General features: G+C 49.0%; 1 protein-coding gene across 1 annotated transcript; it reads right to left on the bottom strand.

The window, feature by feature from the left end:
• Positions 1 to 9,185: 9,185 nt before the first annotated feature.
• On the bottom strand, positions 9,186 to 13,713 carry LOC8035804 (multidrug resistance-associated protein 1-like). The gene has a single exon (XM_040205827.3). The coding sequence runs from the start codon at positions 13,615 to 13,617 to the stop codon at positions 9,256 to 9,258; it is 4,362 nt and encodes a 1,453-aa protein (XP_040061761.2). The 5' UTR covers positions 13,618 to 13,713; the 3' UTR covers positions 9,186 to 9,255.
• Between the last annotated feature and the right edge of the window lie 229 nt (positions 13,714 to 13,942).

Here is a 13,942-nt window from a genome sequence, read left to right as displayed (position 1 = left end):
CTGGACAATTGCGGCGGTCAGAGTTCTCGCCGACTTGCTCGCCGAGTGTCCAGCCTGAAGCTCCAGGGGCTCTAAGATGGACACTCGGATTGTGCACTTTCTCGCAGGGGGTCATTGTTCATACTCTTCGTTAGAAGTACTAATTATCGCGATTATCTGGCTGATCACGAGCCTCCGCTGTGCGGAGCCTAAGTTCGTCTGCTTCTTTTTCAGGGGTTGCGGTGACGTCAGAGAGACGCTGATCTCTGATTGGCTCTAATTGAAGGATAGTGGGTAGACCTCAAAGGAGGCTGCCTTGAAGTCTACCCACTATTTTTCAATCAGAGCCAATCAGAGCTTAGCGCACTGATGTCACCGCAACCCCTGCAGAATAAGCAGACGAACTTAGGCTCCGCATCGAGGCAAATTGATGTGTGTATGTTTATAGACGCTTTACACACGCGCCAGAATACAGCCGCCATTTCTGACCTCCTCTTGTTTTACCGAGATACCGAGCCACTGAAATTGGTGTGGACGAGCCTCCACAAAGGCCAATGCTGGGGAGAAAGACAGAATAAAATCTAGGATGGCAATGACCTAGCCTGCTATGGTAATAATGAAGTGAAGTAAACGTAATAAGAGGAAACAAAAACTGAAGGTCAGTTATGGCGGCCCCCATGCACAGCTGCTGCAAAGCGTCTATACAACCGAAAGTTAGTCTGCCTCAGTGGGCGTCTGGTGTCTCAGCTGTAGATGAGCAATTTAGCCAGTGCGGTACAACCGCTAGCCTGAGGTCTTTAACGTGCACCGCGCAGTAGCGACACACGACCGCACGCCGGTACGATGCTCATCCAGATCGAAACGGGCAGGGGTGGGGATTGGAACAATACTACCTAAAACACAAGGCCTCCGCGTTTCCTCCTCTAAACGTCATCACTAGTAGGTCCCTTCAGTGCCCCCTAGGTAGCCCGGATGAGCTCCGTCGTCTGCTAGATCGTTTGCGTCATTGTCTAGCTGCCCCATCGCCTGCTTCAGTGGTTTGTGTTGCAGATAATGGAACTCATACTCACGCCGAGACGTTCACGTGGAACATCAAATGCATGAGTGAAAAGGCCTTACTGCTGTGCGAAGTGCTGCAGAGCTCTTCGCTGGACGCTGCAACTGGACGCCATTTCTAAAAGCGTTGTTTGTACTCCGTTCCCCAGCGTTCACTCCTAAGCAGATAATGCAGCCAACGCCACAGGCAGGAGATCTCGTCGTTGCTTTGAAGCGTTCTTCCGCAGAACGAGTGCATGTGCTAGAAATGCACAAATCAACATTACTAAAACCCTCAGTCGGGAAACTCACCCTTGAAACCTGGGCCGCTGGCGTCCACCGAGACCGAGCTAAATACGATAACAGCACCACCCTTTCGAGAAGAGCTGAAACATGAAAACTGCTTTACCATGGCCTCAGAGATCCCGAAGCGCGCGCGCGAAGGCTTCTCCGGCCGTCCCATTCGTCTCGCTCCCCAGCAGAAGAGTGTAATTGCGCTAACTCCGTCGCTCGCCGCGAGGCGGCGCTCCCAACCCAGTCATGAACAGCATGGCGCGAGGCTGAAGAGTTCAAGAAAAAGTCTTGTTACGTCGAGTTACTGCAACTTATACTTACAAATTTTTGTGTATTGTGGTAGAACGGTGAACAGCTGCTCTGGGGACGCAGATAGAAAATTTGTTGTGCTTATTTAATTACTGTATTTAATTTGAGATATTCATCTGGACATGTGCGGCTAGCGCTAGAAGCTCGCCTTTTGGTATATTTGATTGCAATCTGTAGGGACCGGGCCGGGTACGGGCCTTGTATTCACATCTACAAGGGGGGCCAAAGCAAGCCAAACCGACCATTACTTTCCTCTTTTCTTTTTTTTTAACGGCTTGTTCTTTGGAATTATGTTCGGAGGTTGGGAGAGGAACCACAGTGGGGTTAAACAGACGCTGAAGCATGTGTGTGTGGGTATATGTTTTTGTATGGTTCGGTGTGTGCAGCGAATGCTCTTCCAGAGGACTAGCGGCACGGCGTTTCTTTTTGTCCCCGGCGGCGCCGCCATCATACAAGCGCTTCTCACCACAAACACGCACATACACGCGCCTAAACAACGTGTGCACCCTCGCCGGCGTAAACCATCTGTACGCACGAGTGCTTGCATCCCCAATAGGGGTGAAGAGGTTTCCCGGAGGGGTACTTTTCCTGAACAATTTCTCGCAGACCACCGCAAACGACGACGACATTGCAATTTTTATTTTTTTTTATTTTTTTTTACGGTTGTGCGCAGCGAAAGTGGCTAATTTAGAACTTTGCCCGTCTTTTGTCCAAACCCGTTGCGATGTGTCCCTTCCTTTCCAACTGTGACACGTGGTTTTGTTTACTTCTACTTGTCATTTTTGTTTTTTTCCGTTCTTTCCGCGCGTGTTTGGTCGCAGAACAGGAAGATCGGGTGATTTTTCTTAACAAGCTGCCTACGCCTGCAGATTAGTCAAATAATAATATCAGCAAAAATAAAATGCTTACAGTATTTACTGTAAGCATCGTAATCAACGTATATACATGTAGCAGTTGCAAGCGAGCTGCCATGCCGCGCAATTTGATATATTGATATTGATATTATTTATTGCACTTGAGAAGTAGAAGTGTACAGGCGTGCTGGTGTTGGGGGAAGGCTGACGCCCATGCACTATTGTGCCCACAACACCGACCTATTCATACTGGGCTAAAATAAAGCGCAGCGTGCCCGTGAAAGTTAGCTTCGGGTTGGGCTGCGACGGCTGTCGGAAATGGATAGCGGATAAACCAGAGTTCTTTTTCCTGAGATCCCATTGTTTGTTTGCGTATCAATTAAGTTATATCACAAAGTGCATTACGGTATACGGTGGTCTGCGCTACATATGCCAAAAACTAGATGTTTACAAGATCACGCCCCACCTTTTCAATGAGTACCTACAATTATCACGAGGTTTATAAAAAAAAATGGCGAAATCATTGCGAGGTGAACGTTGTACCTCACCGCCAGAGGTTTTTCCCCAAACCCGGGGTCACGCTGCTTGTACATGATACAAAAGACAGCCTGCGAACAGATTCACGGTCGAGTCACCACGAGATCTGAGCTTCGAATGCCGCAAGGCAGTTCAATTAGAGAGTTGGCACGCAGCGTTTGAACCACGGATATCGTGGTGACTGATATCTGCAGACTGTCTTTTGTATAATGTATAAGCAGTGTGACCTCGGCTTAAAGGTACTTCTAGTAGAAGCAAACACCGCAATACGACCCGCAAAAATTGCGTAATATTAAAAATATTAAAACAAGGACAACACAGAGTTCATATATCGTATAAAACCTCGTGAGGCTCATAAAGCTACGCCAAACAACGTGCGAAGGTAAAAAAAATATATATATTGCAGCATGAATATTTTTATTTAGGGAAGTACTAATTTTTTTATATACGGAGCTTTTCTTTTTTTAGTTTTATACGTGCTACAGATTGCAATCAAATATATCAAAAGGCGCGCTTGTAGCGCTAGCCGCAACATGTCCAGATGAATATCTGAAATTAAATAATTAAATAAGCATCACAAATTTTCTATCTACGTCCCCGGAGCAGCTATTCATCGTTCTACCACAATACACAAACATTTTTAATTATAAGTTGCAGTAACTCGACGTAACAAGACTTTTTCTTGAACTCTTCAGCCTCGCGCCATGCTGTCGATGACTCAGAGCCGTTTATACTGAGAGAGTTTGGCCTTCTTAAGGAGATTTTGACAGTCTGACAACCACAGCATCGTAGTCTGACAACCGGGGGATGACTACTTCCGTCCGCCATATTGTGGATCTGACTCATAGGAACTCTACGCGATTTCACAGGAATGAACAAGACAAAGAAGTAACGCCATATTGTGTTATCGCGAAATCCGCTTGTTCTAGCGGCCAACAAGCTCCGCCCATCGGCCAAACTCTCTCAGTATAAACGGCTCTGCGATGACTGGGTTGGGAGCGCCTCCCCGCGGAGACACGCCGCCTCCTTCTCTTTTTTCAATTACGCCCTCTCCGCACGAATGGGACGGCCGGAGAAGCGTTCGCGCGCTTCGGGATCTCGGAGGCCATGGCTTTACATAGCTACTGCGAGATGGCCCTGCGAGATGGCGCCACTGGCCCTTGCCCGATCCGACGTGTAGCCGTGCAGTTCCCGGAGTGGACGCTGCGGGAGAGATGGCGGCGTTGCGATCGCCATTAGCTCGGTTCTCGAGTACGGATAGGAGCCACTTTTTTAAAGCAGGCTCTATGGCAGTTTCCCAACTGAGTGGTTCTAGTAACGTTGGCACAAATGCACGTCTGAAAGCCAGGAGCGCATGCTAGCTCGCGTTCCTGCCGAGAGACTGTTCGCATGCACGTTGGAAATGAACTGGAAGCTCGCTATCAGCTCGCGCTCAGCAGGCGCGCACACAGCTGTGGCCGCCAGTGAATGCGACGTGTTGTGACGTGGCCCTAGTGTCCGTAAGCTTCGGGCTGTTTGCCGCTTGGGGCGGGTTAGGGATCTACTAAAGAAACGTCATGCGCAGGCCTTGTCTTCTAGCTGGTGTTGATTGAACCTGGGATCCGTGGGTTCTGCAGCGCGAGCTCTCGCTCTACGTTCTCCGCGCTGGTGTGCCGTGTGCGCTAGCCTACTCGGCCACCGATCCCCCTGCGCTCCGCATTGGTTTTGAGCGTCTTTTGCGTTCAGTAAATTACCTGAAAGTGAGCTCATAAACCAATGTGCAGGCGACAAAAGGGTTGGTATTAGACATAGGAAATACACGGTCTCCACTTTATGTTTGTTTTAAAACTTCACTACCTCAGGATTGAATTCCCCCCACCCCGCAAAAGCAAAGAACGAAACAAAAAAAAAAAAAAGGAAAACTGGTGAAACTACGTTTGCGTGTCCAATTTTCGGTATGTACGTTTGAAAAAAAAAACTACAAGGCGTGCCAAATGTGTTTGTCCTTACGGCCGTACCCTGTACACCATTTGGATGACCCACGTCTAACATTTCATTCTTGTATGAAGCAAGAGCTTCGGTTTATTGAATGTCGACACCTCCAAGGCACCGGGGATCGGTGAAACGCACGTACATATACAAAAAAGAAAAAGAAAAAAGGAAATAGACAGATTCCAATTTGCCGCGCTCACGTGGGAAATCGGAATGTGAATGCAGCGCGCAATCGTTCGCCCGTTTTCGACGATCGCTTGACTGCGGAAGCGTCGCCAACTCGACGCAACGCGATCCCGCTGATTGGATCGCGAGCCGTGCGGGTTGTGATTGGCCCCACGCTTCCCGATGTTCAAATTACAGCCGCGGGAATTGAAACGTACCTCAGAGGACCGGAACTGAGCAAGTTATTAGACCGGAGACAAAAAACCTGCTAATGATGTCGCCACGTTTCCTGTCCCTACACATTGCCCCACAGAGCAGCGCCCCGAACGTGTTCGATCCGTCTGCATGCACGCTTATAGATGTACGCGCGTTTTGTGTGCGCGTGTGTGTGTGTATGTGCACGTATCCCCGGTACACTCGTGTGTGTTTGAATAGAGCCCTGATCGAAAGGTAGTCTTTCTCTTACACCGACTGCCTGGTTTCGGCTTGGCAACGTTGGGTCGCGCGCGCCTCTGCTCGCGACTACGGAATCGTTAGAGGGCGCTACGGGTAATCATTAGCGCCGGTCCTTTTTTTTTCTGGTTGAGATCGATGGCTAATCAACGGTCGGGCGATGTTTGTGTTTGAGCAGGCGACACGGGGACTGGGGACTGGGCCGGTGAAAGGGGAGAGGGGTGTTTATAGACTGATGCTGCGCAAGAGGGTGTAGCAAAGGTAGTGGCGTGCATGGGCGTGCACAGCGAGGTCTTCGATGGTGAACTCCTTTCTATTCCCCTGGCAGTGGAATATGGAGCTCTGCTGATGACTCTGCTCGAATTATTGGGACGCTGGAGTGCGCTATCGCTGTCGGTGCGACAGTCTTGGTTTCCGGGTTGATCACTCAAGGAACGCGCGTCGGAGTCAGTTCGAAAAGCAACAAGACAACAACAGAAGCAAAATTTGGCTGTTACCGTAGTCACCGAAAGAATAAGAACGGCGGGGCTTCTTTTTTTTTTTTTTTCGATGCTCAGTTTTCAGCACGCGCTCTTTACCTTCCGCCGTGCTTTGTCCATGCGTGTGCACGCTTACGTGACGGACCCAGGTGTTGTCAAAGGCAGGAAGCTTCGCTCCCTTTCTGTCAGTTGCTGCGGATGTACACAATAGATTCAGTCACTGCCTCGTCACTGCGCTGCTGCCTTTCTTGTTTCTGTGGCGATGTGGAGTGGGCACCTGTCGTTCGTCCTATACAGAGCGCAAGTTCGTCTGCTCCTTTTCCCGGGGTTGGGGTGACGTCAGAAAAATGCCGAGCTCTGATTGGCTCTGATCGAGGGGTAGTGGACGGACCTCGAAGCAAACTGTCTCGATGTCTACACACTATCCTTCGATAAGAGCTAATTAGAGCCCTGCGTTCTGAGGTTACCCCTGGGAAAGAAGCAGACGAACTTGCGCTTCGCACAGGAACGCCAACTTGGCCGAGCCGACGGCTCAGATAAAACACGACTATACGATAAACGTTTCCCATCTTACTGAGCCCGTCTCGATGGTTTCGAGACGAAGGCCCGCCATAAGCTCGAGGTGTCTTCTCGACTGAGATTCTTGAGACGCGCTCACACTACTCCCACATCACACGAAAGACACGGTGTTCGCTGCGGACATGCCTTAATCATGTTCTAATCATGTTTTCTTTATACATGTGTGTGCGTTCCAAACATGCCTGCAGACGGTTTTGGTATTACCAATGTGAAATGACCGTCGTAAAAGAAAGAAACCCATTCCATACATTGTCTGCAGGCTGGCATTTGTATTATAGTAGTTTAACCCAATTTAAAGTCGCCAATGTCTTTCCTCGGCTGTAAGCGTAAACTCCGAAAATGAAATTTTTAAAATTTTATATTATACTGTTCTTTCTTCTTAACACGTTCGCTCGGTTGAAGAAGGTTCAAGAGAACATCAAACAGCCGTTTATTTTCAATTGTACAAAGACTTAGCAATAAATATAAAAAACAAAACAAAAAGCAAAAAAAAAAAAAAAAAACTTATATGACGGACGAAATAATCGTTTCATCCGGTACATGGTAAACAAACTCTTCGAAATGTTGTGGCTTCAATGTATTCGCAAAAAATAAACACTAAAGACTGACTAGAGAGTCTTGCACAATTTAGATTAGATGGCTGAGCATGTTGTTGACTAAAATACAAAAAAAAAAAAGCGAAAGAAGGAAATAAAAGGCAATCGTTCGTGTTGTCTTCGACGTACCTCTTTAGTCTTCGTAATCTTGGACAGTTTGAGTATATTAGTTATGTGTAACACATGTGCATACGCCTGTTCTATTTGGAGTTCTCGTTGTGGTCGGTGATGTGCATAAATGATCACTCTTGTTCCCTACTAAACACTAGAAACCAAATTAATGTTCGGAGGGAGGGGGGGGGGGAGGAGGGAGGGAAGGGTCGGATGCCGTAAGGAGCATAATGGATACAATTTTATTGATGGGTGAAAAAGCGATACTGGCCGACTCCACGTCAGTTCCAACTTCTAACATCAAGTCCACATTTCTTACGTAAACAATTTTCGATATTCCTAGACCGCCCGCAATATTGTCCGGAGACATTAACGAGAAACCGACGAAACCCGCCCGAACACAAGCCGAATATACTTTTTCAGCAACTTTCTTTCCGTCGGAGTGTCGTCAACAAGTGAGAAAACAACATCAGCAACAGATACTACAGTCACCAGATTAGATCGGGAGGGAGGAATCTCAGTTTTCTCGCCCCCAGTGCGGACTTTCTACCTTCGATAACGCTTCGGTGCCTCGTGATCCTCGAGCGTGCACGTGCAGCCAAAGCACGACGAAAGTCAACAAGCCCGTGCTAATACCAATCGTACAAAACAACAACAACAACAAAAACGCCATACCGTTTTTAATTTGTCAGGGACTATAGTACGGTATGTAAAAGAGTGACACTGATATGGTGTAATCTCCTTGCATTGCTAAAATGTGCTCTATTAGTTTCGGTCACTGAACAATGACGGTTGTTTGTCCAACAAGTGGGGCCATGGGACAATACACCGAAAAGTGAAATCATGACACTTCCTGAGGATATAAGACCTCGTACTAAAGGGTCTTCAACAATATCACATTAATAACACAAATTAAGCAATAAAATAATTCTCCAGAGCACGCAAGTACACTGCGCAGTGGGATGCAATAATAAAACGGAATCTTCTAAAGTTGCGTAACACTATAGCAAGACGTTATCACGCAATATAAAAAATCGCTAAATAGCTTACAGTTCTAATCTGCGCCACCTGACAGAGGAATATGCTTTAACATAGTAATGAAGAATGCGTTCAGTCTCTTTGGGGTGCCCTGAGAAGTACATCCTTATTAAAAGCCGATACGAAATCGCCAACACGTTGGCGTGTCTTTTACGCGGCATTCGCACTGGCCACTCAACCGCACCCGCAAGGCGGTTGCGAACGCGGTTGCTTGAATATGCAATACAAATTTACGCGCAGTTGATGATGAAAACGAGCAAATCCGCTTCGCGGTTGCGGTTCAAACGCCAGCGTGAATGCAGCCTTAAGGCTGGTTCACACATCTGCGTTAGTTGCGTTTGCGTGCAACTGAGACGACCGTAACGACAAAGTCACCGGGACAAGTGTTCGCCGCACACAGCATGGCAAGCGATGCAAGGGGTAGCTTCACGAAGCAATCCAAGAGTCACAGTTGTCGCGGTGTTTTGGTTGTTACTGTCGTTTCGGTTGCATGCGAACGCAACCGTTGCAAATGTGTGAGCCAGCCTTTACAGTTCATCTACCTTTGATCACAGTGTGCCTTGACATCAGATTTGCATATTCCACATCACTTACTTCTATACCCTGTTTCATACTTAGTGTACAACGCTGTCAAAGCTGCTGGCGCGAGCATGGTGTTTGATATCGCAGATCATTTGCACGGGTTCTCGAACAAACGAAACCATAGAGATGAAGCCACGCTCTCGCGCCAGTAGCATTGACAATGTTGTATACTAAGTATAAAACGAAGTATAGTCACATAATGAACGCTCCTCGACATCAGTATTGAGGGAACGGTCCAGACACGGCAGTGTTGTATTAGAAGCACCATTGAAGTCAGTTTTCAGACTCACTCGTGTACCTTCCGTCGTGCACCAGGCCCGCCTCAAGGGCCAACGAATAGAAGGAAGACTCAGAGTCCTCCATAAGTTCCGCGGGCACACCCACTTCTTTGATGCGTCCGTCCTCCATAACAACGACTCTGTCCGAATTCAAGACGGTGTGAAGCCGATGAGCGATGGTTAGAACGGTGTAGTCCGCCATGTGGTCTCTCAGTGTCTGTTGCACGATGGCGTCTGTCTCCATGTCGACTGATGCCGTCGCTTCATCCAAGATAAGGATTTTGGTCTTTCTTAGTACAGCCCTGGCGAGGCAGATAAGCTGTCTCTGTCCGACGCTTAGGTTGAGACCTCCCTCGGTGACCTCGAAGTCGAGGCCCTCATCTCTGAAGACGTCGCCGAGATGCGCCCTGTCTAAGGCCGACCAGAGATCTTCGCTCGCGTGGCTCCCGGTAGGATCAAGGTTGTAGCGAAGCGTGCCGTGAAACAAGACTGGATCCTGCGGTATGATGGTCAGTCTGGACCGCAGGTCGTGCAGTCCCAACGTTGAGATGTCCATGCCGTCAATCACAATGCTGCCTTCGGCTGCTTCCACTATGCGGAAAAGACTTAGCGTCATGGTCGACTTCCCGGCGCCAGTCCGGCCTACGATTCCTATTTTTTCGCCGGGATTGATGCTGAGTTCAACATTCTTAAGTACAAGCTCTAAGCCGTCCCTGTAGCGAGTCGAGTAAGAGTTGAAGGACATAGCTCCTTCTCCCGGCCAGCTTGGGTGCGGACTGGAGTCTAGGGACCATGGTGCTTCGGGTGTCAGGCGCCTGTACTCGTCAAGACGTTCGGCTGACACGAGACTAGCTTCCATTTCGGTTGAAAAGTAGATAAGGTAATTGAACGGAGCTATCGTGTTCAATGAGTAGGCAACGAGAAGACCCGCCATACCGGGGTCAATTTTGTCCCGGTTGGTAACAACGAGGAGAAGCATTGCAATCAGAAGCACGTCTCCGATGACTTCCAGGCGGATCTGCATCCAGTAGTTGCAGTGGATGCAGTTGACGGTGCAGTTTTGCGTAACATCCACCTTGTAGTCGTTGTCGTTCACGAACATCCGTTGAACGCCGTAGCTTCGGACGCTCGTCAAGCCCGAAACAGTTTCTGAAAGGTGGTTGTTGACTGGAGACCGGGATATAGATTCCAGCCTCTTAACTTGGCGGAAGGGTTTTACGTAAACCTGGCGTAGCACCAAGAAGGAGATGACGACTGGAATGGCTATAAAGATGAAGATTGGTAGGTTTATGGATATGAGAACAATCATTCCGGCAATCTGCATCAGGAAGTCCAGGAAGAAGTTTCCCACCATGGGCAGTTGAACGTCCAGCTGGTCTACATCTTTTCCGAAGCGGTTGAGTAGGCGTCCCGACGGTGTGGCGTCAAAGAATGCCAGAGGTGCCCTCATCACGCCGTAAAGCATCAACCCGTGCAGCCTGGTTGATGCTAACAAAGCTGCCCTCCACAGCAGTGCCACTCCGATGAAACCGGCAATTGCCTGACAAAAACAGAGCAACGCATATATCTCTATCCTGTAAGTCCTCAGTGCAATGTCTTGCGTGCCATCGGGGAACAATGGATCGGTGCTCCAGTCGCTCAACCACGTGCCGTTGTAAACGTCAATCGCCCGGTAGGCAGCGTAAAATGAGATTGCCATAATGAGCAACGGCCCCGCGTGTCTGAAGTAGTTGGTATACACACGCAACTTGATTGAACCTTCCTCTACCGTCTCCTTCTGCACCAGTTGCAGTGCTGGTTCGTCCTGTTTGGCTTCTGCTTTTGGTTCGTCTTCAGGGATGGATTCTTCTCCTTCCGTTTGCTTCCGAGTTCTCTGAACGAAGTCCTTAAGTAACTCCGACAAAACGCTGCCCTCTTTTTGGAGTTCTTTGTACGTTCCGGCCTCGACGACTGATCCCGAGTTCATAACTAAGATGTGGTCAACCTCAGAGAGCACGGAAAGGTTATGCGTGATCAATATTCTCGTAGTTCCTTTCAACATTCCTCTTGGTCCGATGAGGTCCTTGAAGATGGAGGCACCAACGTGGGCGTCCACTGCGCTGAGAGGGTCGTCGAACAGGTAAAGATCTTTCATCTGGTACGCGGCTCTCGCGAGACTCACCCGCTGCTTTTGACCACCACTCAAGTTGATTCCTTTCTCGCCAATTTCAGTTAAGTCCCCACAAGGAAGTATCTCAAGGTCCTTTTCGAGGCAGCATGCCTTCAGAACTTTGTCGTACAGTTTAGCTTCGAACGTCTTGGTAAAGAGGACATTGTCGCGGAGGGTCTTGTTCTGGATCCAGGCACACTGAGGAGCGTAGGCAACGTTTTTGATGCAGTTGACAGACCCTGACCGTACTCTCAAGTCTCCTAAGAGTGAAGACATCAGCGATGACTTTCCACTGCCAACAGGACCAACGATGGCAACCAATTGACCGGTTTTGACAGAAAGGTCCACTCCGTTCAGGACAGGCTCTTTGTCCCATGACCAGGCCATGGTTGCATTCTTGATCGTCACCACTTCACCATCATCAGGTCTTCGACCTACGGAAAACTCGTCAATCTCGGAGGAGAGCAGAAACTTTCGGATCCTTTTAAAAGAGACGCTCGTTTGAATCGCATTCGAAATGAAGTCTGGGATGAGGAACATCGAGTAACGCATCTGATTAAACAGCGTCAATGAAACAAATGCCGTAGTAGGGTCGAGGATATTCTTGTCGCTGATCAGGACGTAAGTGACAAAACTTGTCAGAGCCACTAACACAGACGAACATGTCATGCAGAAACAGCTGAATGCTGTCAGGTACGAGTACTTTTTTAGCAGTTCCATCTCTTCTGACCGAATTGATGAGATCTTTTCCATAAACGGATTCTCCCATGCGAATAGCTTCAAAATCTTAATACTGCTCAGAATCTCGGCCATTCCTTTGAGCCGTTTGTCCTTCAATTTCATCTGGGCCGTCTGGTACTTGTGACCTATGCTCATGACGACAGCGACCATCGGCATGATGACGATCATGACAGCAACACCGGCTAGACAAGCCACTCCGAGGTACTGCCAGAGCAGTGCCAAAGTGATTGCTATCAACAGAGGGCCGGCTACGACAAACCCGAAACCACTGCACAATCTGAACACGCGATCGGCGTCCACGGAAACCAAGTTAACCAACTCTCCGACGGTATAGCTTTGTTGCGACTCACTCGAAATGCGAAGTGTTTTTCTGTATATCGCTCCAATAATGGCAGCCTTGATATTAAGACCGGTGAGAGAGAGGGTACAATCAATATGGCGAACAAACATGGCAGTGGTGAAGTTCGCCAGCACTATTCCGACAGAGTACATGATTCCTTTCCAGGTGGGATCATCACTCTCCATGTATCCGGTTATGAGGTGGAGCAAAAGAGCAGGAGCGGTTCTGAATAACGTCCGCAGCATGGCCAGAACGCAGGCAATGACCACTGGCTTCCAAAATGTCTTCCACACCGATCTGAAGAGGGAAGGCTGCGGGAAAGATGCGTCGCAAGAACCGTCTCCGGGCATGTAGCCGGCCTCCTGGAGCTCTTTGTCCCACCTTGCTTTCCACTCGTCGTGCTTCTTCCGAGATCGCATGTCTGGTCGCACCTTGAAGAGATCTACGAAGTCCAAGCTGCGCTTGTACCCATGCAAGATGAGAGGCGTCATCCATCCAAACATGAGAGACGAGACAGGACCTGCGGTCAGGTATGGTCGTCTCGGCTCTTGTCTCACATCTGTCAGGGAGGCCAGGAACACTTGTACCAGAATAACAGGGTAGGCTGCCACGCAGACGCCGTACTCGAGCTTGGAGAAGTCAGCAAAGACACCGTTAAACCCGAACACTCCTTCGAGGTATCGGAAGTATTCTGGTAGCTGGCACAAGGCGCTGGTGAACCAGAAGAAGAATAGCATCATGGAAGATCCGGAGCCACGTTTCCTGTCTCTCTGTTGAAAAACAATGGTCGTTGCGAAGACGAGGACGCGTACAAGGTCTGCCGTCACCGAAGCCCACGAAGGAATTACCGTGATTAGTTTGTAGACGAACGAAAAGGCGTAAGCGAGTAGCAGGACGAAGCTCAGGAGGAACCGCAGCAGGCTTAGGAGAGTCCAAGACAGGGGCTTGCCACGAGGAGAGTCATTCTTGGCCTGTGTCAGCATCCATGGTAGCAGTCCGAAGATGATGAGGACGCTCGCCGGCACGTACACAAGAACTGTGCTCTCGAAGCATGACGTAAAGCGGGGGTAATCTGAGTACCACGTGTAGTCCCAGTCCCAGAGCGGTGAAGCACAAAACGACGACATGTCGAGCTTTCTTTTGTGTCGCGAAACGTCCCAGAAGCTATAGGAAACTTTCTGAAGCCATCTTCTGTTGTCGACTGAACTGCGAACTTCGCCGATAAGGTTGATCAGTGTACGGCCCGGAGACCCTCGCCGATGATGAGACACCCTTCCCCCGCATGCATCGAGAAGCTGATTTTGCACGAACACAAGCGGTCGCCTATCTTCACCGGCCGAGATACGCCGAGCTGTTTAGATAACGCGTACGAACGCCCGCTGTAAGTGGGTAAGCCAGGGACAACAGACAATGCGAGTGGAATTTGGCTATGACGTTAAAGTAAATAGGGGC

The sequence above is a fragment of the Ixodes scapularis genome, unplaced genomic scaffold (assembly GCF_016920785.2).
Source record: "Ixodes scapularis isolate PalLabHiFi unplaced genomic scaffold, ASM1692078v2 PGA_scaffold12__126_contigs__length_90152505, whole genome shotgun sequence".
Lineage (NCBI taxonomy): Eukaryota > Metazoa > Arthropoda > Arachnida > Ixodida > Ixodidae > Ixodes > Ixodes scapularis.
This window is presented reverse-complemented; position numbering and strand designations above follow the sequence as displayed.

Coding starts and splice junctions, on each gene's coding strand:
- LOC8035804 (XM_040205827.3), bottom strand. CDS start 13,617: ATGTCGTCGTTTTGTGCTTCACCGCTCTGGGACTGGGACTACACGTGG.